The following is a 26,349-nucleotide window of genomic DNA, read 5'->3' as shown; positions in this document are numbered from 1 at the left end:
AAATGAGTTTACAATAAATTTTTATTAAGTGAGTCCACCATCTATTTTACTTTAAAACATCATTTTTTCCTACTGAGTTTTTAAAATTTGTGTAATCTTTTATTTTGCTGATTTGCTACCAACAGTCTAGATATAAAAGTTGCATTTCATATCATACACAGGTACTTAATTTTTCTATTCACATTTACAAAGCCCTTCTTTATTTCCCTTTATCTGTAAAGAAAAGAGAGGAGAAAATTTTCCTGTACTAATATTTTTCTAACTGGATTATGATTATTAGTAATTTTTCACTAATACAATAAATCAGTAATTTTTATACATTTAAGTAGCTCCAGTATAATGCAGCATGATGATCCATGTTAATAATAAAATATAATCCACTGAGTCATACTAAGTTTCTCAAAGACAGTTTGAAGAAAAACAAATTTAAAATTAGAAATTACATCTTCTTTTGTCTACTGTATTGTTAGAATTTTTTAATGCACTATTGTTGTTACTCAGAATCATGCATTTCAATCTCAAACATGTGTCACAGAATGTGACTGGCTTCAATTATTTCCTGATATATCAATTACATGAATTAAATTAATAAAACTCTTAAGCATACATGCAATCACAACACAGTTGGGATATGAAAGTCAGGTACAATTTACATTCATGCACATGGTTATCTGCAAATTTCCCTTAAATGTATAAAACAAAGAGTAAAAACTTTTACTGTATGGCTTAAATTGTGAAAGTATAGTGAGGTAATCTCATTCTACTGTTGGCCAATGCCTCCTGTCTATGACAATAGCTTGCTATCAAATGTAAGACCCTTATTCTGGGAGGTTAATGTGAGGTAGGAACTCCATTCAGTGTTATTTTGGCTTAAGGGCATAATGTCACAATTTGGTGCATCCTCTAATGACTTTTTTTTCTAAAGGCAGCTTACAGCTTAGCCCTAGTTCAGCGAATTTCCTTGTAAGGTCCTTGGAAGACTGGAGGAAAAAAAGAACAATTGATTGCGTGGCCAAATTTCTGTTCATGCCTGCTTACTGATTTTTGTTCATTTCACAAATAAACAAGGCATGAATACATCAACCCACAAACCATAAACAATAAAGAACTTCATCCTGTAAGTTTGCTACGGCCAGCAGTTTGTGGCTGAATCTGCTATTTGTCATAAGATAAATGATAAAGTGATTGCCATTTGTCACTGAATACACAAGAGGAGTGCTCAGCTGTGAACCACTCAAATGCAGACAACAGTAAATATTGCCATTCTTATTACTAACTTCCTTTTAAAGGGCCCCCTAACACCAAGAAAATAAAAATAGATTAGTATTTCGGGTAAAAATTCTTAATTCTTTTAACTGAAGGAGAAAAACCACAGACTAAGCACTAAGCATCTGAATACTCCCAGTTAAAAACCTTGTATTTACTGCAACATGAATGCATGCAAACACAGGCCATCTTTTATAAAGCAAGGTGTTTTATAAAGTTGAGAGTTGAATTTAATTTATATGTATTGTTCCCATTTTTGTACCGTTCAGTGATTTTTTAATACAAACTTTTTTATGTTTCTGAGAATCACTGGTGCTTAACGGCTTTCAACTATATTAATAGAGGTTATAACAGTGCCCATACGTTAATGTGGTCTGTGTTTTATCTAAACTCTGATTGAATTTAGGGAGTGCCTAAATTCTGTGTTGCTATACTTGCTGCCAACTACATAAACTTTATTAATTTCTTTGAAAAGCTACCCAACAACAAAATAGGAAAACATAAAATGCAAATGACATATCAACAAAAAGAAGTGACTGCTCATGAAACTCCTAAGCTATAATATTCTTTAGTGGCAAGCACCACACCAAACAAGGAGACAGCACTATCATGACAGCACCTACACTACAATGAAAACGTTCGAAATGTGGAGCTTATAGGTAGAAGAGCATAAGAAGTCACAGAATTTGGGGGCTTGTGTCACTGTGACTTGTAAGAAAAAAAGCAAAAATGCAAAATAGCTGACACACATTGAGATTTTAAAAAATGTTTATAACTCTCAGTTTTATCATGGAATATATCACTTTTCACAAGAGAACTCAGATTAAATAACACATAACCTGAAATATCTTTACACCATTAGACACGGTTCCTTCAAGATTAAGGTTGAAATACCCTGGTGGAGAAATGTAGGGAAGTATGCACTTTATAGTATCTTTAAATCCAAGCTGAATAACAAGTAGAAAAATAAGTATTTAGCCGTAGATATTTCCAGATGCCAACCTTTTAAATTCAAGTTAATGTAATATTTACAAAGCCCTACAGTAAAATTAAATTCTTTGAGAAATTAAATTATAAATTTGTCTTTTTACCTGTAGTCCAATATAATGAATTTCAAAATCTTAATTATAAATATATTTGAAGTAACACTTTAAAAATATCACTCTTTATGTCTTATGCTAAGGCACACTAGAAATCTTTCAAATCTATGAAGCTGGGAGTTGAGATTTCCTGACATAAGCTAATACATTTTTCATCAAGTGCTAATAGATGAAAATGACCAGTTAGATCACAGGAACATATGTGTAAGTTCTCTTATTCTAAATGTCAACATTATATATCAAATAAAATTTTATAAATATTTGTTTAAATAGTTATTGCTGTATCATATATTACTGTGGTGCATAGAAAAGGCATTATTCTACAATCATTTAATATGATGTTAATTTCTGTCTATTAAAATGTAAAATCATTAACATTTATGGTTGACACATATATGAATCATGAGTTTATACTAATGTCTGTTCAAATAGTATATTTGCATTTGGTTTAATGATCAATTCTCAAATAGCTAATGCTATTGTTTTTAAAAACTCAAATATAAACCATGTATTTCCCAGTTTTCGTTACATCATACAGACACTTGTTTCTCATGTTTTTTCTCTAAAGAATTCACTTCTGTTTATTTCTGCATTATCTACCAGCCACTTTATTTTTCTATCTTGATAAATCTATTTTTTAATGGATTAGTTTATTTCACTGATATATGCATTTTATTGCCTTGACAACATTCAAAATATTGTTTCATGGGCATTTTTTTTTGGGGTGTACAAACAGAAAACAGAAAAAGGAAAGGCTGACTTTTCGGCTTTTGACAGGAGTCTTGTATAAGTGGAAGACTTTTAATTCTCAAATTGTTTCACTTCAATAACTCTTTTAAAGTTGTTGCGCCAAGATGCCTGGCAGATTAAGCTCCATTGCCTTTTCTTGTTTTGAACTAATGTATTCTTGATCACCGTTTAATGAAACTATATACCACATGGAGATTTCACATTAGATAAGCCATGTGAAACCCTCATCAGACAAGTAGCTCTGGCTGGTGGTAATCCTTCAGATGAAAATTTCAGACTAGCAGGTTTTCCAATTTAAATGAGCCCCTTTAACTATAAAAAATTGGCACGATATGATTGCTAAAAATTATTTTTAAATTTTTATGTTGCCAAAGTGCCCTGGTGGCTGTGAAAAACAGAAATACTGCCGTAAATACAGAAAACATTAACTGGTCACTGAGGGGATCCAATTTACAACCCATAGAGACAACTCACACAGCTCACTGAAACTGGCACTACTGGGTTTGTGATAGGGCATTCAGCTATGCTCCCCCCACACAGAGCGAAACTCATCTTAAATATGCAATTAAATAGATTTATTCTACAAGTTTCTCTAGTCAGTGGTTATTACTCACTCTTACTTCATTGCACTCTGATCTATAGAATTTTCATGATGTGTTCAGGTAGCCTTTAGGAAGCAACAGAACTTATTATGAATTTTCAATGAAAAATTACTTTTTGGGGATTAACACGTGCTATTTCATTTTTGATTAAAGTGATTCCCCATTTATGTTAAAAGACTTGTCTATTCTCTGTTTTTATTCTAACCTAGAACCACTGGGCCCATTAATATTTCTATAGCTTGAATTATAACTAGCAAAAATAAGTTATTTTCAGCTTAAGTTTGATTTGTAGGTTTGGATTTCAAACAAGAAGAAAAGGTAATATGTTTAGATTTGTTTTCAGTGAATATGATACATTTTTTCCAACTATCACAAATGTCAATGACTTGTGCACAGGCATGGAATATATCAAGAGTTATTCTCTTTGTTCATAGTAGGTAATATTAGCAGATACCAGTTTGAAAAGCATACTGATGATATATTTACTTTGGAATACCACTGCCATCTAACTATGAAATATAGTAAAATGTCATTTTATAAAGGAAATGGGAAAAAGGAAAAGTGTTACTCAAAATACAAACAAAGGTGACTACTTGCAAGGAACCAAAAGCTATGATTAAATGATTCACATATGAAGAATAATCAATGAAATCAATAGTTTTATGCAAGCAGTGAAGACAGAACAAGAACCTGGACAAGAAGTCAGTTGAAAACACATGCATTACTTTCATCAATATAGTTATACACTAATCAGAAAGTGAAAAACCTGGTAAGTTTAAAAAAGCAAGCTGTCGTAGCCAAAGGAGTTGAACTGGGTCCTTTTCCAAATACTAGACTATATTTCTTTGGCGGAGCAAGGGGAGCATTTCACAGACTCAGAATCACGTAGGACCCTGTCTTATGAATCAACGCCCTCCAGTTAGGTTTCCAATATAGATGAATTAGAAATAATCAGAATATATTCTGTAATATTGTGTAATTTTATAGTTTACTAAACAAATGATGGAAAATATGTATGGTTGTTAACATCAAACATTACAAACTAAAAAAAAAAAAAAAATACTCTTTCAAGGAGCAGAGTGGCCATCATTTAGGTTTACTTAACCTGCTCACAGTTACTTAATGAAATCAGATCACCGTGGTGGTTCTGCCTCTTGTAACTAGCTGCACTCAAGTGAGACAGAATAGAAAGGTTGATTTGCAACTACACCAGACCGCAAAGACCCAAGCAGAGAACTAGACACAGTCTTTACTCCCTGGAGTACAACAGCAACCTTGTAAAGAGACTCATCAAATCTGGGTTAAATGTGCAGGGTATGTGACTTCATAGCCCCCTCCTTGCCGGAAAGGTGCACTGCAGCTTGAAGAAATCGCTTTGAGAGGGGGCTGAGAAAGAGTGATGTGCTCATCCTCCATCACAATTACTGCAGGGAATGGGAGAGTGGGAAATACAAAAGGAAATTTGCAAGGATGAACGAGCAGAGAAAACCCCAATCTCTTCCAGTGTAAGCAGTGTGACAGGAAAAGTCTTGCCTAAAAGAACAAATAAGTAAAGAACCTTCCATGACAAATGAGGGAATGCAGAAAAGAGATATGGGTGAAAGGGAGAAGAGTACATGATGAGTACAATTCAAGCAATCTTTGAATCTTTGCAAACACACAAAAAAAAGCACCCTCAATATTGTACTCCAGAAGAGTTTATCTTTTCTACTATCTGGTTTATACTAGCTACAGTGTTAAACCACAGGCTGTGGGGAAACAAATCACCTCCCTTAAAATTAAAAAAAAAAAAAAAAAACTTTTGAAAATTATCATAAAGCTAAAAGCGGAAAGCTGTTCCAAAGGGAGATCACAGTAAACAAATACAGAAAAGACTCATTATTTTTTTCAACAAAGAGAAATTTAAATACATTTAGTATAAAAAGTTCTAAATTAGTAATCACTTAATTTAAGGAAAGCTTGAATACCTTTAAGCAGAGGAGAGAGAACTTAGTGTTTTCAATTGTGACTTTTACAGAAGATCTGACATAGAAATTATCATCTTGAAATATCTATGGATCAGTAGTTCCTAACTTTATTTTCCTGCCCTGATGGTTCACCAGAATGACTATCCCTGGATGGAGAAAGTAAGTATAGTCAGAAATAATAAAACCTTTACCTCTAGTACCACCACCACCAACAACAAAATAATACAAAACAACAACAAAATAATACAAAACAACAACAACAAAATCCAGGTTTACAGAGTTCACCTTTAACCTTCCACAACTACTCTATCTTTCACCTATTCAGTGATGCCTCTAACAACAATTTACTGATTGCCTATTATGTGCCAAGCACTATATAAGTTTAGGTTAAATGTATCTGTTGTATTTGAAGAGGCTGGTTCCAAATGCTTAGTCCTCTCACATCCCTATGTATACCACAACACTTGGTTTGCCGTTCAAAATGTTTAGAATTACATATCCTTCTACCTTTCTAACAGGAAATTACCTTGATTTTCAATCCTAAGAGTTGCTTTAGCCCAAGTGAAAGAGCTGATACATATTTTTGGCTGTCTATTTGAGTCCTAAATGACAACCTATTTTCACTTAATTAATTTCTCTAAATTTCAACTTAATTGTCATACATGGTGACAGCCAATCCGAGACCACTTCCTCTGTCTGTAGTCCAGACGTAGATAGCCACACTGATCATGCATGTTAGCAATCTGAGAAAGTTATTTTCTCACCTGTGTAGTGACCAAAACATGGTCTAAGATTTTTTTTTTAATAGCAAGTCTCTAATTCTGCTTTAAAAAACAGGAACAAGAACATGGTAGAGATTAAAGTCCATATGCTGCTTTATCAGTAGGAGACCTCTCCCTGAGTTTCCTTTCTTAGCTTCACCTTGAAGTTTTGAGGTGATTTTTTTTTTCTTTTTAACAAATTCTCAAGAGGGAAAAGTAATCTACTTCATCCATGAAGGAGAAAAATTGCTCAGTGCCAAATATTTGAATCTTCTGCTGGACCATTTTTTTTCAACTTTGTCAAACTGGAAGCTGTTTCCCAGAACTCCCTTCCCTGCATAACTTCATGTTTGCAGCGACCAAAAGAACAACAGGTGATAGATTTGGCAGGTGTAAGTGAAGCCCTGGCTGTAACTTCTTGAAGGTTACTGCAGCCAGATACATTGACAGAAGAGGCAGTGACGGACAGACGCAGCTTGCCATTACTCCCCACTGCTCCACATCCAGCTTATCTTCACCAGCAGCCTCCCCTGAACAGAAGATTACTCTTCTTGTATGAAGAACCGGTAATGACCTCTCTTAATATCAATGCCTTTCAGTGGAACACTGACCTCCTTAAGACTCGCCCTCAACATACCTCATTGCTCCTAGACTTATAACCAGATTCAAGTTCTGGGATGACTCAAGGGTGAGATACAGTGTGACCTGTGAATATGCACCACATTCATCAAAAGAACTGCAAGAATTTGCCAATTTATATAAACAAGAGCTTGGGGAATATATCCATGTAAGTGTGCATTCTAAATGTGTTAGATCGGGGTGGAAGAAAATAAGGTTGGATTGGGCCAAATTTATTCACATGATTGCACTAAGGAGAGGTTTTGAATTCAAAACGTCAGCTTGATCAGGTAGAGAAAACTCTATTTGCTTCGTGGGTCAACTAAAACCAAGACCCAAAGGTGGCCTATACTAAAGGAATTTGAAATGCTATAACTTCCTTGGAATATGGAAGAAGGTAGCCAAAGTGTCATCAATCTCCGCCTATGTTCTCTTGGAAGGTCCAGAGGACACACTCTTTCCCAGGCTTTGAGACATACAGTGAGGAAGGAAATGTCAACATTCACAAAGAACTTTGTTAGTGGTTACTCCTGGCAAGTCAGGGTAGCCATGGGAAATAATGCCACCAAAATCATCTATCTGAATTCAAGGGGGATGAAAGAATGCTGGAGTGACAGGAACCAAGTAACACTATAAAATCAGCAGGGAAAAAAAAAAGATAAAATAGTGGACTCAGGTGTGGAGTCAGTTGGGTTAAAAACATTCTGCAGGATAGGGCAATGTCCTCCAGGATTCACTATAAGCTCTAAATCAATATACGGTAAAGATTCATGGCTAGAGTAGGCAAATTCTTATAGATGTTCCCAGAAGATTCCCATCTCCTGGTTAATCAAACACTAATCTAGGTACTACTAAGAAAAGACTTTGTAAGTGGAGTTAAGGCTACTAATTAGCTGTCCTTAAAACAGGGAGATCATCTTGGATTATCCAAGCAAGCCCAATGGAATGACATGAAACCTGAAAAGTAGCAGAAGAAGGCAGAAAAGGAAAGCAGGACAGGTGGGTCAGAAGGGGAGGTCAGAGGGATTCCAAAGGTAAGAAGGATCTGACCCACTTGCTGGTTCTGAGGTGGGGGCCATGTGCGAAGACCAGAGAGAGGCTGCTAAGAGCTCAGAGTGGCCTGAGCTGACAGCCAGCAACTAAATGGACACTCAGTGTCTCAAAATCACAAGGAACCAAATTCCTCCAACAAACTGAGTAAGTCCAAAGTCAGAGTGTCCCTAAGCGTCTCTGCTAAAGAACGCTACTCTGCCAGCCCCTTAATTTCAGCAGAACCTGCCAGATGTTTCATCTACAGAACTGTGAGATAATGAATGGATGCTATTTTAAGCATCTTAGTTTGTGGTAGTTTGTTGGTTGGCTGTAATCAACAAACACAGGCAGAATGGCTAATGATACAAATCCTACAGAAATGAAGATTTGGGTCATCCCAATAGACAAGCAACCAAACCAGGGGAGGTGCCTGCTGAGGACAAGGTGTATAAGTAGCAGAAAAACAAAGTTACAATTACCAGCTATGATCATGCTCTAAAACAAGGATCATCGAAGTTATGATTATTTCTTTAAGTTTTGATATGAATACATTTGCATGTTATATATATATACACTCATATATATAGATATATACACACACATTATATATATGTGTGTGTATACATATACAGACACACACACACATACACTTTTTTCTTCTCTATGCATTTCACTTACTATTTAATATAATATGTTAATAGTGGTTAACTTTATATCTTGGTATTTAAATATCAGAATAACATATGAGGAGTTTACTTAAGTGTACAAAAAGTGCACAAAGTGATATGGACTTTGTGTATAACTGACAAAAATCGTATATATTTAGGTTGTACAAGGTGATGCTTTAATATACATATACACTGTGAAATTATTACCACAATCAAGTTAACTAACACATCTATCACCTCACATAGTTACTAGCATTTTGTGTGTGTTTGTTGTGTGTGTGGTGAGAAAAAAATTAAGATCTATTCTCATAGCAAATTTCAAGTATAAAATATGTCTGTTAACTATACTTTTAGTATGAATACCAATCACCAAGTTTACAAGGTGCAGATCTTGGACTTCCAGCCTCCAGAATGACGAGAAATAAACTTCTATTTTTAATAAGGTACTCAGTCTCTGTATTTTATCATAGCAGTTGAATGAACTAAGACAAGTGCTTTCCTGAGTTCTGTGAGTTTTCTACAAAATCACTGATCTTGATGGTGGTTTTAGGGATCTCCTGAATTTGTAGCCAGCTGGTCTGAAGCGAGAACAGTCCATGGGGACTGTGCCCTGACTGCAGTTTTTTCTTTTTCTAACTCCTGTTATTAAAGAGAAATGTCATTACATGCCAAGATGTCAAAAGCTGAGCATACAAACATCTTTAAATTAGGAGTGCAAACTATGGTACTAAGTTCTCTTACTTCACCACTCCTGGTAATATTCCGTCCCCAATATACACAGCCTGCCTGTCTCCCATCTCACAGAGGGTGGGTACAGCGTTGTAACAGGAATGAGCTGAAAATTGGGAGATACGCTGTTCTGTACATCTGAGTAAGGAGTTCCTGGTGACCATAAGTCTCATTTACTCACAGACATTTTTAAAAGCCTTGATACACTGTATTCTGTCTATTTTTTAACTTGGGAAGTACCTTTATTCAAGTTCACTGAGCTTTAATCTCCCTTGACTGATCCTAGTACCCAAACAACAATGACCACTGAAAGGCCACCAGCACTGGTGACAGCAGTAATGGCATCCTACTGCTTTACCCTTTACTGAGGCTTTCTGCATATTTGGGCGGGGTGGGGCGTAAAGAAAGAGCACTCATTTGAATCCCACGTGTGCAACCTAAAAGCTGAGTGACTATGGGAGAGTGTTGTTTAATGTCTAAAAGTTCCCCAACTGCAAGGGGAACATTTAAAAAATAAAATCTTTGCTGCCTACCACACTGGATTGCTTTATCAATGAGATAATCCTTGTACTTATACCCTGAAAAAGCAACTTAGAGTTGCCAAAGGTAGAAATCAACATCTTTTATCACAAAGCTGTCCTTTTTCAGAATTCAACTCTAGTCTACACTTACGGAAAAACAACGCAGAAATTTGAGTCAAAAGCTAAAAATATTTTTACTAATTTTTTTGTTTTGTTCATTCATTGTCTTTTGCTACAAAGTGTGTTTCACATTATAAAAATCAACAAAGGTTACTGAAAAACATTTTCATTATTTTATATAGTACTGAAAAGGAATATGACACCGTACAATAGTCTGTATATTCCATTTCTTTTCTCTTTATAGCCTATTTCATTTCCTCTCAAACTGTTATTATTGTCCTGGCACCCAAATTTGAGATACGCAGCTCCCTCAGGAGGTCGGGTATACATGTTCCCTATAACCAAATAAATCAGACGGTGGGAGGGCTATCTGGGTAATGTTAACAACATGCCCCACAGGACACTGTACAAGTCATACCTGTGATACCTGTCAGAGCATCAGGGCCAGATTCAAAAATCCTAAGTTTAAAAGGAAGTTCATGGTGTTGATACTAAGAAAAGCCACTGATAACTCACTACACAGTAATAGCTATTCTCTCCCTCTGTCTCTCTTCCTGTGTCTGCCTCCCTCCCTCTCTCTCTCCTCACCTTCACTTTCACTCATTCTTTTTCTCCCTCATCTTTTTATCTCTATCTCTCATGAAAATCTTAAGAGAAACAGAAACAAATTAGAAAGTCTTAGTAAATGAAAACAGCTTCCTGGTTGTGCTGGAGCACTTGTGGTTAAGATCTATGCTTATGACCATGATAACCCTGTAGATATCTCATTTATGCAACATTAAATTCATTTTTTGTGAGAGCAAGATGAGGTGACCTTCCTGAAGGTGACAACTAAAGTAAAATTCAAACAATTTAAAGGAAGATGGACAGGACAATTGGAGGTTCTTTTAATTATATGTACAGCCAAAATAAAAATAACGTGTTATGTTATGCAGCACTGCTTACCCATTTATAAGTGATATTTTTTAAAAATTCTTGATTATAGACTATGATATATAAGTATGTATTTATAATAACTTACAAAATATAATGTAATTTTCTTGATGCCTTTATTAATGGCCTAGGTGAAGCAAAACCATACAAAGTCTTGGTGGTCTCAATAAATTCACTCTCTGTCTTTGAAAATTTTTTGCTAAGTAGAGAAAAGCTGACAATATTTAGAAGCCATATTGTAACATTCTCCTCCTTTGATTCTGTGTCAGATTATCAAAATGTATGAAAATAATACCATGGTTCTCCTCTGTGAGGCTGGTATGCTTCTCAGAGTTAAGAGCTGTGCTTTATTTGAACAATTCTCAGAGTCTAAAATAGTGTATTTTATGTAGTAGGAACTCAATATTTACTGACTATTGAACTAAACCATTATCCAGTCTAAATGTTTCCAATGTGAACTCTGGAAGTGCTATCGTTGTCACACAAGCTCATATCACATTTCATTCCCATCACACAACACCGGAAACAACTGTTTGCATTAACTAAATCTGGGCCGAAATGAAAGAATGTTAATTTCTCAAGGACCCACAGAGTAGAGGGCCGAGTTGCAGTTAGAATAATTCTAGAGCTCCATTATTACTTTCAAACCATTATTCCTCCATGCTAATGTAAAAAAAAAAAATCCTTGTTTTGAATTTTATATTATTAAAGAATATACTCCTCTACCTTCTCCCACCCTACTTCACTGTCATTTAATAATTTGCTGGTCATTTTCCCACACTAAGGGAAGACTCTGACCCATGGGACTCAATCTTCTCTTCCTGTCTATATCTTGTTCCACCATCATTCTATTTTACTTCCATGTCTATCTGGAAGGCCTATCCAACATTTTAATCTTAGGGTATATGGACTTACTCAAATCTAGTTAACTTCAATTCCACGTCCCAATTCATACCATGGACACCTTTCTGACTTTGCTATCATCTGGAATGGCACCACAGCTGGAGTCCTAAATTCCAATCCTTTACTTTCTGACTACAATCTCTGAGCCCTCGCTTCCTCTGTTCTTGAAACATTTTCCATATCACAATCACCCAACCCAAGATTCAAGATTCATTTTCTTCTCAGCCTTCCCTGTATTACTAAAGATTTCCTGAACTTGCTAACTCAATGTATATGCTTAGTTTTCACAATAATACCGCCATTCAAACTCTTGTTCCTTAAGTTCTAGACTCTTATGCAACTGGGCATGAGACTCCAAGTAGCTCCTCCAAATGTATCTCAAATTTGAATCTAGTTTCAAACCTGTTCTTCAGTCCATACTCTGTTTTGTGGATGTTGACATCACTAACCATTGTGTTGTCAATCAAAAACTTGATATATATTTGGATAATTTTTCTATCTGTCCAAATAGTCAGCAGGTTCTGCCTATTAACCTGAAAAAGATCTTGAAATTCACCTTTTTATCTTGCTAGAACCACATCATTTCACCAATAAATTGTCTGTTGTTTTGTTTTTTGGGTTTTTTTGTTGTTTGTTTGTTTTTACTAACAGACTTTATATTTTTAGAGCAGTTTCAGGTTCACAGCAGAATTGAGCAGAAAATACAGAGTTTGCACATAGCCCTCCCCACCAACACATATATACTCCCCTACCCTCAACATCCCTCATCAGTGTGGCATATTTGGTACAATCGATGAACCAACATGGATACATTATTATCAACCAAAGTCCACAGTTTACATTAGAGTTTACTCTTGATGTTGTACATTCTATGGGTTTTGACAAATGCATAATGACATGTAGCCACCACCACAGAACCATACAGAATAATTTCATTTTGCCCTAAAAATCCCTTGTGCTCCATCTATTCATTCCAATAAATTTTTGGTTGGTATCACTGCATCCAAACCATTCATTCCTTTCCAACTGATTACATGTAATCAATGACTGCCAGCCATTGTCTTGTCACGGAATACAAAGAAAAAAAAATGGTCACCACATCACACTGGGGCACAGAGACAAGGCTCTTCAAGGACAGAGTCTTCTCCAACCAGTGTCAGCCATCTTAGGCCCTTCCCAACTCTAACTGTTGATGAGAATCAACGTTTCAGTCCACCTGGGCCCCTTAGCACCACACCAATGTGCCACAGGAGACCAGCGGGAATCTCTGCCAAGTCTAGTGGGATTTTCCTCAGCTGCTATGATAGTTCTGTTACTCTTCTGATCAATTATTTGCCAACATAATACATTACCTCCACTTCCCTAAATACCTACTTATTTTTGACACCTGCATGCCTTTCCTCTTATTGTTTTCACCACTTGAAGCACACTTTCCTTGGCTAATTTGTTCCCACCTTCCAAGACTTAGTTCTGCTCTTAATGCCATAGCAAGCTTTCTCAAATTTCCTTCAAGGTCTCCTTGGGTTCCAGAGAATCCTGTGCTTAATTTTAGAAAAGCAGTTGTTGCACCTTATTTTAACTTACTTGTACCTGTTTCTTCACCACTGCTCAGTGAAGCTAAAATGAGAGCAGGTGTTACCCGGTATTTACTAAGCTCAGAATCTCACCCAGATTCTAACTCTCAGAACATGACTTCAAAATGAATGAATAAATGAATGAATTGATGAATAACAATTTCCTTTATCCTTGACAAAGTAAACTGAAACACAAATCTCATTTTTTCTCTTATTCTTTTAGGAGTCACATCACTTCATTTGGACTTCAGTACTTATTCTGTCCTCGACATTGTGATGGACTCTGGAAGGACTCAAAAGTATGAGTGAGGTATCATTCTCCTCCTCAAAGGCCATCACCAATTGACAAAGGAACCAAATATTTAAGCAAAAACGCATTATAAGACATATAATACAATCTCTCCCTCATTCTTGTCTCTTTCTACTTTGCTGGAAAATATACCTGGGATTTGCAATTTGCAAACAAATAAATAGAAATATATAAGTTCCTCTATCACAAGAATTCTGAAGTGGCCTTCTCTAACTTCTCTCAATGTTCTTGCTCCTTTCACCTTTATATTTAAGTTTCTATCTTTACAAATCTACTGATACCACCCTTTATATCACTGATGCTCTACCAATGGCCAAATTAAGAATGCATGAGTCAACACTTTGGCAGAGTTTGGCATGGCCTATCCCTGTGGAAATGGAATTCAGGCTTTCTGATTGACGCCAGTGTCTCTGGGCTGCAAGGACAGGCTCTTCAAGCCTGGAATACAAACTTCTGAGGAGTGGGCTCCAGTTGGCTGGTTCTGATATCTCTGAGGTGGGACACACACAAAAACCCAGTTCAGAAAGCACTGCAAAAGCTGCAAGTTTTATTCAGGCATGGCTATGAACAAGAACTGAATATGCATTTCTAGCATAAAAAAATGACACGTTTCTTCTTCCTCCTTCAACTTTCTAGCCTCCCACAAGTGCTCCATATTGGCAGGCCCTAACCTAGAAACCCGTGATGGAGGAGGAAGCCAGAGCCTGCAGAGCCACAGAGAGATACTAATGTAACAACCTGAACATCCCCATCTGCCTTCAGACACTCTCTAAGACTTCTCTTCAAAGCTTTCATGAGCTTCCACATCTTCAACTATCAACATGCGGGCTGACTCAGCAATCTTCTTACTTTCAATTACTTCCTTCAAACTCTGCCTCCACATGGTGAATTACTAGGTACATTTCCACTTACATGGTCTCCACCTGTCCAAAACCGAGCATCTTCTCAGCAAGCCAATCATCAAAAGTCCTTTTTACCATAAATGCCACCATATTTTTTTCAAGTCAGCCAATATCCTACCACCTCCTATATTTGCTGTTTTTTCACCTGCGTATCACACCCATTTATAGCAACAGTCTCTGCTAAGTCTATATCCTCATTCCTGTTCCATCACTGTCTCATCACTTCCCTCTGATGACAAAAGCAGGGTTCTTTTTGTAACTTATACCTGCAACTTGTGCTTTCGTTTCATTTCACCCTACATGACGCTATCTAATTAATCTTGCTCCTGCCTATCTGAGCACACTGCACTCCACAGAAATTGTTCATGTCTCCCACTGCTTTACAAATTAAGTGTAAACTTTTCAACTGGGTCTTCATGATACATCCAAACCTACACTCTCGGCTTTATCTCCCATTGTTTATCTGTATTATTAATATGAGAGCACATTTAGATGGAAATTTGAAACAGTAATATAATTAAGAGTAGAATGTCTCCACTTTATATTACTAAAAGCAATAAAATCAAACCACAATAGTCAATACACCAAAAAAGTAATAATGATAAAAGTAGAAAGGTAGTATCAATACAGAAAGCATTAAGCAAGATGACAGACACAAGGACCAATAAAACTATCATATAAATTAAATAAATTACTAAATAAGAATAGATTGAAAAAGCAAAATCATTCTAAATATTGCTCTATAAAGGTTATAAATGCACATATAAAAAATAAGCCACAATATTTGATAATAAAATGAAATATTAGATTAGTCTAGCAAGAAGAGCAGAGGTTGATAATTTAACCTCAGAACAATACATAGGAGAGAACTGTGTTTATATAAAAGATATTAAGGCCATTTAACAGTTATGAGTCTGTATGTACTGAATAACATGACCTACAAATATATAAAGTAAAACCCACAAATTAATTCACTTAAGAAATTTCAACATACTACCAATAGACTGCAACATTCAAACAGACTAAAATATAGGAACTTTAATGTCATAAAAAGCATAATTTGGTTGAACTAAACACTTCATTAATTTATTTGCTCACACATTATCTATGGAGCAAAAGTTTCCGTGATTATGTTTGATAACCCAGTGCAAATTAAACAAAACTATTTAACAGAAATGTATTTTCCTCTTGCTTTATTAAAGCATAATTGATAAAGTTAAATATACTTAACACGCAGAATGTGATGACTTGATGTATGTATACACTGTGAAATGATTACTATGATCAGGTTAATTACCACATCTCCATCACCTCGTAGCTATCTTCTTGTGCATGTGTGTGTATGCTAAGAATGCTTAAGATCTACTCTTTAGCAAATTTCAAGTACACAATATAGTGTTAAGTATAGTTGCTGTGCTATACATAAGATCCTCAGACATTACTGATCTTATAACTGAAGGCTTGTACCCTCTAACCCGCATCTCGCCTATTTCACTTATCCCCTTACCTCTGGTAACCATCATTCTACTCTGTTTCCATGAGTTCAACTTTTTTTTTATTTTTTAAGATCCCACAAACAGTAAGATCATACAATATTTACCCTTCTCTGTCTGGCTTATTTCACTTATTCAGCATAACGTCCTCTAGGTTCATCCATCTCATTGCAAATGGCAAGCTTTCCTTCTGTCTCATGGCTAAATAGCATTCGCTATACATTTTTTCTCACATTTTCTTTATTCATTCCTCCATTAACAGACACAGGTTGTTTCTACATCTTGGCTATTGTGAATAATGCTACAATGAACATGGAAGTGCAGATACCTCTTTGAGATACTGATTTTGTTTCCTTCTAATGTATAGAGAAGTGGGTTGCTGGATATAAGGTATTTCTACTTTTAATTTTTTGAGGACTCTCCAAACTGTTCTCAATAATGGCTATATCTATTTGCATTCCTACCAACAATGTAAAAAGGTTCCCTTCTTTCTACAACTTGGACAAAACTTGTTATCTCTTATATTTTTGATAAAAGCTAATCTGACAGGTGTGAGGTGATAATTCATTGTGGTTTTGATTTGCATTTCCCTTATGATTAGTGATGTTGAATACCTTTATTTTTTCATTTATCTGTTGGCCAACTACATGTATGTCTTCTTTGGAAAAATGTCACTTCAGGCCCTTGACCCTTCTGAGACTTTCTCATACCTTTTCTATGGACGTATCTGCTCCATTCTTCTGGTTCTTTCTTGGGGGTGGAATTTTATTTTTCCCTTTGTTTGAGCACACCTGGAAGGCATGGACTGGGGTCTCCTGTTTGCATGCTCAGCCCTGAAGCCACTTTTTAGATGTGCAGCTGGTAGTGTAATTCTTAAGATTATATGCCTTCTCTTAAGCCTGCAAAGCCAGCTGAGTGCTGAAAGCTTCTTATTTCCTTTTCCTAGGGCAATGCTAAATGCTCAGGTTTGTGTGCTTTCTCTCAATCCCGCAGAGTTGGGTTGGTTTTCTGTGCATGCTCAATAGCCATCTGCAAAGGCTGACATTCACTGCCCATGGGGTGCACACAGGAGCTGCTCATGGGGACACCGTGTGAGAGGGAGATGCTCAGAGTGCTGAGCACACCCATGGGCCAGTAGGAAGTGTCTACTGGTAAAGCACCCCTAGATCTAACAGGCAGGCCTCCTGATGGAATCTGTATAGTAGAATACACATCACCTTGATGTGTTCCAAGCCCTGGCTGCTGTGTACTTCTCTCTCCCTCAGTCATGCAGCTCACTGTGATATTCCGGACGGGGTGAGGAAGAAGCGGGCCTCTTGGCTACACCACACACAGCCGGGGAAGCTAAGCACGCATTCACGCGGACTCACTTTCACCCCGCAAGAGAAATCTCAGAAATTGCAGGCTAAGGGGGTTTCTTTTGGCACTGAGTTCAATGGTTCCTTAGGGGAGAGGTGACATGGGTAAAACAAAACTTCCTTTTACCTTGTCCAGCTCATCCTGTCTCAGGATTCCCTGCTTGATGATGTGCCAGAATTGCTCCACTGAACTCTGCCCTTCTGTAAAAGTGCCCTCGCCCACTAGTGACTGTCAAAATTGGATTTCTTGAGGAAATACAGTAGGAAACTCCTATTATACCATCTTGCTGGACATCACTTCTTAACATAAATTTAAACAATACCCACTACCCTGTTCTCACAACCTATGGAAATGAAAAAAAATCTTATAAATAATGGTTTTACTTATTTATTGCCTTTTTCCCCTCAAAAAGTCTCAAGGAAGCTAAATTCCCTAACCTGGGACTAAGTCAATGTACAAGTAAAAATATTAAGTGAAATCACTATATATTAAAATGGCATTCAGAGAATACCTGAATATTATGAGTAAGAAAGAAAAAACTATTCAACTCAAGTTGCTAAAAAAAAAAGAAATAGGAAATAAAATTATGAAAATCAAAGGGAATAATTAATAAAGAAAACAGCTAAAATTAATGAATTAGAAAACAAAAATAATTAATCTTCCTAAATAAATCAAAATGTGAAGTTTGTGGAAAAACAACCAAAGGCAAAAATTTAGCAAGACTAGTCAAGGAAAAGGAGAAAGAACAAAAGGCTAAGGCTAATTCATGAGAAAGCTATAACTGCAGAAGCAGAAGAAATGAAACTAACCATGTTTCATACAGCGGAATGATAAATTTGAAAAACTCATTAAAATGATCTTTTCTAGAAAAGATAACATTCAAATATTGACTCAAAATCAGAAAATATTAATTACGCAAAACCCAAAGAAGATACTCACTAAATTTCAAAATGTTTTTCTTCAGAAAAGAGGCAAGCTCAGGAAATATCTTTTGGGAGGCAATTCACTGTGACATTTATACACTTCTGTGACAGTTTTTATCCAGCACTACCTTTCCAAAATTGTTTGCATAGAAAATGTAATGCCTTCCTGTGGGGTAAAGGCTGGGCAAGTTTGCTGGATGCTCCCTTATAAAAGTGGGGGTTTCCTACACTCCAGGTTCATGAGCTGTGATAAAAACCCTTTGTGTATGTAGCATCCACCTGGACCACTTTCACATTGCTCCCATGAGGCTTGGAGCCAAGGGGGACCTATGCAAACATGAAGCTCACACAGCTGTTGCGTAGTGAGCAGTGAAGTCCTCTGCCTCTCACCCAGGAGTTTCGTGTCTTTTGCCAGCTCCTGTGAAGCAGTGACAGGCTAACTTGGTAGCTTGCAAGTGAGGCAGAGTCTCTGACTTTCCCCATATCTTGATAGTACCATGGGAGGACTTCTCAAATCTTTAAGTAACTGAAATGCCTCACACTATTTAACATAGAAAGAAAGAAGAAAACCTTTTTATTTCATTTTTAAAACTCCAGGAAGTCTCTGATACCAGTATCTTAAAGTACAAAATAGAAGAACTATAGACCAATAAATGTTTAGCATTAAATGGTTGCAAATTGAATCCAGTAATGCATTACAATTTTAATAAGGCATAACCAATTAAGGTATACTTAATAATGCAATTTGATAGTTAGAAACTCATACTATAATTACTTTAATTGATCAAAAGAGAAAATCATATGTTTATGCTATTACACTACAGTAGAAGGAGGCATTTCAAAAGTGGAAGACCTACTAGGAAATTAACATTACTTAGAGAAATCATAATTCCAAAATACATTTATCGATTATTATCACAACTATGTAGAAAAATATCAATGTATAGAAAAACTGAAATGGACTATAGCCAAGTAGTTGTAATAGATGATGCTAGGTAGTTGGAGAAAAAAGCTAAAAATGTGATTGATTGCTAGTTCAAAAAATAAAAATTCTCTTCCAACTTCATATATGGTGCTTGAATGTAGTACTAGCAGCAATTCATGAACATGTCTGTAAGACATAACATGCTGCTAGAGAGAGATGCAGAAAGAAGAGAAGCTTTTTCTTTGTTTAATGGATCATGCTCTAAGTAAACATTAAATTTATATTTGGGAATCACTCACACACATGCTATATTTTTCCTTTATATTCTAGTGTTACTCTCTAATGATTTCCAAGTACTTGAATTGTCCCCAAAGACAAAATAAGCTCTCTTTTCCTACTGGTCCTCAAATCAAAATGTTCATTTCTCAAAGAGCCACAGATTTGAACAAGTTGTTTTTAAAAAGCAATATAATGAACCTAATGAATATTACCACATGTGATTAACTGGCATCTAATCCTACTAGAATTATTTTTAAAAGAAATATTAATTATGCAAAATATGTTCTTAATTTTTTAAATTTCACGCTATATTAAATCTTTTGGTGGCAAGAAAATCATTATGAAGGCAAATTATTCTTGCCTACGAGATTCATTGGTCAGTCTTCTAAATGTTTCCAATGAAAACAGTTATTTCCCACTATTGAGATCAAAGAACACATAATGTTTTTTATTTATAATAACACCTAATATATCAGGTCAGTGAGCCAGGAACTCAATCTATTCTTTGTAATTTGAGTGTTGTCACATATTCAAGTCTTTTTTTCACATCTTACGTCTTCCTGCTGATTACATTTTTAAATTGAAGCTAGGGTCTTGGTATCCAACGTTAAGTGCCCTGAAAATAGTTGTCCTCATAAACTAGTTGTGTAAATGAAGAAATGGTAGGTGGTCGATAGGAGAATAATTTTTTTAAGTTGTATTAATCTTTAAAACTATCTCAGATTAAATTTGTTTCTGGTTTCTATTATTTCTGAATCTAGATGTCCAATGAGTTAGTGAATCACTGCCTCTGTATGAAGCTAAGAATTTATCACATGAAAAGGTCAAGAAATGATTTAATAGCCAAACTTGAAACCAGCAATGGACAAGGGAAGACGTATTTCCTGACAGTAGGAAATATGAAGAAAAATAAAAACTAATAAAGAACACAAAGTATTGGGAGATTGTCTCTGCTAATGCAAATTATAGGCAGTTAGTAAAAACTCAATGACATTCAAGAAATCTATCATTTAAAGATATCCTATATGGGGGGCGGGGGGTGGAAGGGACAGACTGGGATTTCAAAATGTAGAATAGATAGGTAAGATTATACTGTATAGCACAGGGAAATAAAAAAATTTAAAAAAAATAAAGATATCCTGTAGGAACTGCTTACTGAAAAAGACTGAATTTAACCCCAGAACCACACTGTAAGTTATCTGAAGCTTATGTATATTTTTCTTTAATTATTTTATTAGCTGTTTGTGTTTCTAATTCCATGGTGTGTTTTCTTGCATCCTTAATTAATTCCATTGTGGCTTTTATCAAGTTTTTTAATAAGCAATTCCTTTAGATGATCCGTAATTGTGATCAATTCTTTTGTCCAGAGGGGACACCTCAGATTATTAATGCCACATTTATAATAATGCCTAGTAATGCTCATTTCTTTCTGGGAATGCTTTACATGATATATACTTAGAAATTTTAATCTCATACAATTTCTAAACAGGGATAAGACTAGGTTTTCTATGAGGACTCACACTGTCTTTCCACACTTTAACACCAATAACTGATTATAATCATAGATTGTGTCACTAATGATGAGATATATCAATCTCCAAGCTTTTCCTGTTCAAACCACGCTTCTGATCGTATAAGGTGAATGCATAACAAAGAGTTATCCAAGTGCTGATAAGAAACAATTTCATACAAATTAAAGGTTATTTGAGAAGCATTATTATCTCCAGCAGAATACTTAATTGCTAGACAGCAACAGACAATTTAACCATTTTCACCTAAAGGGAAAAGACTAGATGGTAAATTTCTTATGTATTATCAATGAGAGAGAGAGAGAGTCAGCTTTTGCACACAGCATGAGTACGTGTTAAAGTGTGAGTCTGGTGCAGTATGGAAAGCTATCTCTGGAACACTCCTGCTTTTAGTCACTATCATGCATGTCGACAGCAAAGTTACCCCCAAAGAAGCAAATGTTCATCCATTTAATCATTCAGTCATTCAGTGAGTATTTACTGAGTGCCTCCCTTATGCCAGGTATAGTTCTGAGCTTTTAGGATACAGAGAGGAATGTGGAAGAAAATTTCCTGTCCTCATAAAGAATATATCATTTTAGCAGGATGTAGGCAGACAATAAACAAGTAAAAATGAATGAGCAAAACAAGTTCAGATAGAGACTGGTGCTAAGAAAAATACCTGAGACCATGTGATGTGTCCAAGTGGCTGGCAGAACAGGAAGGCAGAGACAGCTTTGGGATGAAAAGAAATACACCTCTCAATTACTGAGAGGCTAGTTATACAAGATTTTTTCCCTTCATCTCTCTCCTGCTGACCATATTTTGCCATTTCACTAATTGTTATCATTCCATTAAGACGCTGAAATGTCAATCAGTAAATGATTATTTCTCATTTGTGTCCCCACTGTGTCCTCAACGCTAGTACAACTGGAAAATGTGGTAGAATTCAAACAACTAATTCTACTGTTGTGATAAAACATGAGGTGGGGAATGATGCTTAAGTCAGTAAGTAACTTAAATCTCCTTGTTTTGAGAGGAGCATTTAAATCTAAGCTTCCCCAGTCCATTCAGACATCACGTATCTGAGGTTCTGCTATCCAATTTCCAGAACTCCTCCAAGAGGAGGCAACACTTGTTGCCACTAGATGGCACCAATTATTTTCATATTTTTAAGACAAACGAAAACCCAAACTTAATCCTATGTAACGGCCACATTTAAAATAGAAAAATGTTACTTGGCACCATTATTAATAAAAGTTTTGTTCTTTTCTTAATAATTTTCTTATTGGAGGGGATCACAGCAATAGCATTATAGACGGTATCTTCATTCACTCACATACATGTCTATTTGATGTATATTTGTTCTACATGATCTTTTTAAAAACATACTAGTAATGTCTTTGAAGCGTTAAAAGAAAATTGAATATACTGAATATCATAATTGACTATATAAATATCAGAATCAAAAATATCTGATTATAAAACAGTCCAAAAATAATACTTACCTTAATGTTTGCCAGGGTTCTTTGCCTTATGCTAAAGAGTGTTATGTATCTCTGTTCTTCTTCACAGAGTCTCTCTTCACAGGCTTTTTTCTCACTTACGAGGTGATCAAACACAGCTTGTGCATGTTCCTTTTTATATCTCATAGTTATAAACTGGTCCCTATGAAGAAAGAAAAAAATTGCATTTGCCACTAATTAATTCACATTTAATTTCCTAAAATACACTCATGATACATGTGAAAATACCCAATACTGAAAAATCCTAGAACTGAATGGCAGTGGACAAATCCCCTAGTCCTTTCCTTTGGCTTACCTCCATGAGCTACATCTAAGTGATCCAGGTGGGGGACAATTTCTGGAGATTTAGTGGGGTCTCTTGGCTGCCTACCCAGTGTGCCTCTGTTTTGTTGTCATTCCAAAAGGACTCCCCCTCCACGCAGCATGTAAAAGCAAGGGAACGTTCTGTTTAGGTTAAATCAATCAGCACAAGGCTAATTATTCACTAGTAAACATACATATTAAACTAGCCCAATAAGATGAAAGGCAAGGTGAACAAGGAAGTTATGTCTTCAGATTTGCTGACAAGAGCCATTGTGGAGAGAAAGAAACAAAACATGAGTACCTGTGCTGAGCTGCTCAGTCGACCCTGAAGCTTACCCTACTGAGAGGCCTCCTGCTACACGAGACGGTACGCTTCCCTACTGTTTAAGCTGGAGTCTGAATGTGTGCTTCTGTGTGTGTGCATACACGCCTTTGTGTATTTTGTCATTTGCAACTAAGTACATCCTGACACAGAGGTAAAATTATTTTTATGGGGCAATCAGAAGTTATATTAGGCACTATACTAGTAGAAAAAGCATCAAAAACTGCTTAAAACAATACTGCAAAAATAAATATGCTTTAGAAATAACTACCAGAGTTGATCAGCAACCCAGAATCCAGAATAACCAGAGCTGCAAAAGCTCAGCACAGTCTTACGTTACCCACATTCGTTTTCATCTCTACTGGTATGGAAAATTGAATCATTTGCACAGTTAGCTATAAAGGCAGCAGGACTAAAATTTTCAAGGGGCTAAAATGTTTTATAAAATTGCTTTGGATACAGTATCTCATTTAATACAACAACAACTCTATAAAAAGAATAATTATTAAAGCAATTTACAGATGAAACCCCTAAACTTCAGCACAATGAGCTGGTAGAAGCTAATTAGTAAATGACAGAACCAGAATTCAAATCCAGCTCTGAGTTGCTCTGCTTGATTCAGTAGTTCAACACAAGTACTCATTTTTTTTTTTTCTCTCTCTCTCCACTATGGTTGTTATTAGCCAATTTGAAAACATGACTCTGGTCACATTTTTTAGATGAATGCCTCTCCTTTTAAATGGCATCAGGTACTCCCTTTCATCTGTCTTGCCCCTGTTTGTTCCACTTCATCATTCATACTAACAACATCCAAAATTCTTATGTGATGTTCTATAGGACTACTCACTAATATGGAGTTGACCCTAGTGAAAGCAAAAGCAAATTACTCCTAGCACGGTCAATCTGCAGTAATCTTTGTTCCAAACCTAGCGTAGGAAGTCAACGTGCACAGCTGAAAGAGCACACACTTCGGGACAGGGCAAGCGTAAACTGGAGTAGCTCTGCCACTGATTAGCTGTGTGATCTGAAGGCAGTCATTTAACTTCCCTGAGCTTCTGTTTCTTTGGCAATCATGTGGGAATGTTATTACATGATTTAAAATTCACTGAGAATTGGACAAGATAAGGTACTTAGATTGCCCACAAAATGCCTGGCACATTAGGAGGTCAATTAATGTTAGCTTTACACATTATCCATTATCCATTATCACTGACATTGATATGACGTTGCCCATTATCACTGTCAATTAATAGATTTGTTTAAAAAAAGCCACAGTCTCAGCTATTCTTTTTCTCCTTTTCCAGTAGGAAGGCAGAGTTTTGTCAAGTTTAGAGAGAGAACTGGTTCACTAGGACATGGTGACCATTCTTGCCTCAAAGGCAATATACTCTAGGATGGAAGAAAATTTAAGAATTGAAATGGTAGGAATTCTGAAGAAAAGCATTTCATCAGCTCCTGAATTAAATCTCTGTAAGTTTTGTGTGACTTACATAATTTTAGACTTATCCCTTTGAGCCCCCCAATATTTTTTACAGATATTAAACAATATGGATAAATATTTTTCTAAGTAAACAACATGTTTCCTTGCTTTCCTCACCTGGTATACTGAGTATGACTTAGCAATTTTCAGATAAAGCTGTATGATAGTTTTGAAAGTAAGTTTTTACCCTATGGTGATAGCTAAACAAATCCTCGTTGAGTGCTTTGACTTGACTCCATTAAGGTACATGGTATTAGACTGTGCATAACTGGTTTTTTTGACACTTTATCCCTCAAGTGCTATGATTTTCCTAATGCTGTATTAGCCTTCTGTATTTAAATCAAACCATCCTAAATGTGACCACCACATATTCTTCTAGCAGTCCTCTAAACCCTGTTCTCAATGTATTACAAAACAGTAAGTAAGAACCAAGAGGAGTAAAGGAAGAGTATGTGAGTTCTAAGTGGGGGTTTATGGATACACTAAGAATCTTAAAGCCTGGTCATTCTCAAAGTGAAAGCCTTACTAACCGTTGTCAGGTACACCCCAGACTAATGAGGGGACTGTATTAGAGGTTTCTGAAGACAGTAAATGTGAATTTCACAAGGCGTTATAGAATATCTATTTGTAAACTCTTACCTCAAAACTGTTATCAAAAAAGGTTGGGTAGAAAACTATACATTATTAACTATGTTATATAAGTGAGAAACACTGAAATTAGTTGGAAAGATTATTAATTTCATAATGAATAAAAATTCTTACACTTGGAAAAGGAGAAACACTTGAATTATTTAAATAAGAATAAACCCAGAGGAGCAGTGAAAAATTACAGAAATTTAAGATTATGTTTTTAAACCAAAATTATCAAATGTCACATGTATATTTCACATCAAATTATAACACAAAATATGGATCATTTTAAGAATTTTAAATATGGAAATTTGATCTTATCTCTTTTTAAATAATAAACATTTAACATTTTGATAAATTTTAAGTACTTACTTTAAATGGTCAAGTATCTGATCAAACATATCCTTTTCCTTTTGTTTTTCTTCTAACTCCTTACTCAATTGATTTATTTTTGTATGATAAATAATTGTTTTACTTTTAGTGGTCTCCATTTCTTCAAAAATTACTGAGCGTTTATTCTAAAAAAAAATTCAGAAATATTTTATGTTAAATACTGGGATTTTTCAAATCCTTGCAATTTAATTGGAACACAAATATGTTTGGCCATGTGAACAACTAAAAGCAAATAGCAACCTCTTATGTATCAACATAAGTAACAACTGAGGCTAATGTTCTTTTCTCCATTGTTACATTTGATGAGACTGTAATTTGTATTTCTAAATATTCCTTAACACAGAAGTAAATAACGAAAATGTGATTTAAAAATATTTCCAGTGGTCTACAAAATTTTTTCTTTTTGCTATTTTTTTATTAAGTTCTGATTTTACTTCATTGGGATCAATAAA

At 35.6% G+C, this 26,349-nt stretch overlaps 1 protein-coding gene across 1 annotated transcript in view; it reads right to left on the bottom strand.

Moving 5' to 3' along the window:
* The window catches only part of CCDC178 (coiled-coil domain containing 178), a 260,878-nt gene that overhangs the window by 155,764 nt on the left and 78,765 nt on the right, over positions 1–26,349 (bottom strand). The window contains 2 exon segments of the mRNA XM_031438906.2: positions 22,752–22,911; positions 25,877–26,022. Coding sequence (XP_031294766.2) covers positions 22,752–22,911; positions 25,877–26,022 — 306 coding nt within the window.

This window comes from Camelus dromedarius, chromosome 32 (genome assembly GCF_036321535.1).
Source record: "Camelus dromedarius isolate mCamDro1 chromosome 32, mCamDro1.pat, whole genome shotgun sequence".
Taxonomy (NCBI): domain Eukaryota; kingdom Metazoa; phylum Chordata; class Mammalia; order Artiodactyla; family Camelidae; genus Camelus; species Camelus dromedarius.
The sequence above is the reverse complement of the archived record's forward strand: the minus strand, read 5'-3'. Positions and strand labels throughout refer to the sequence as shown.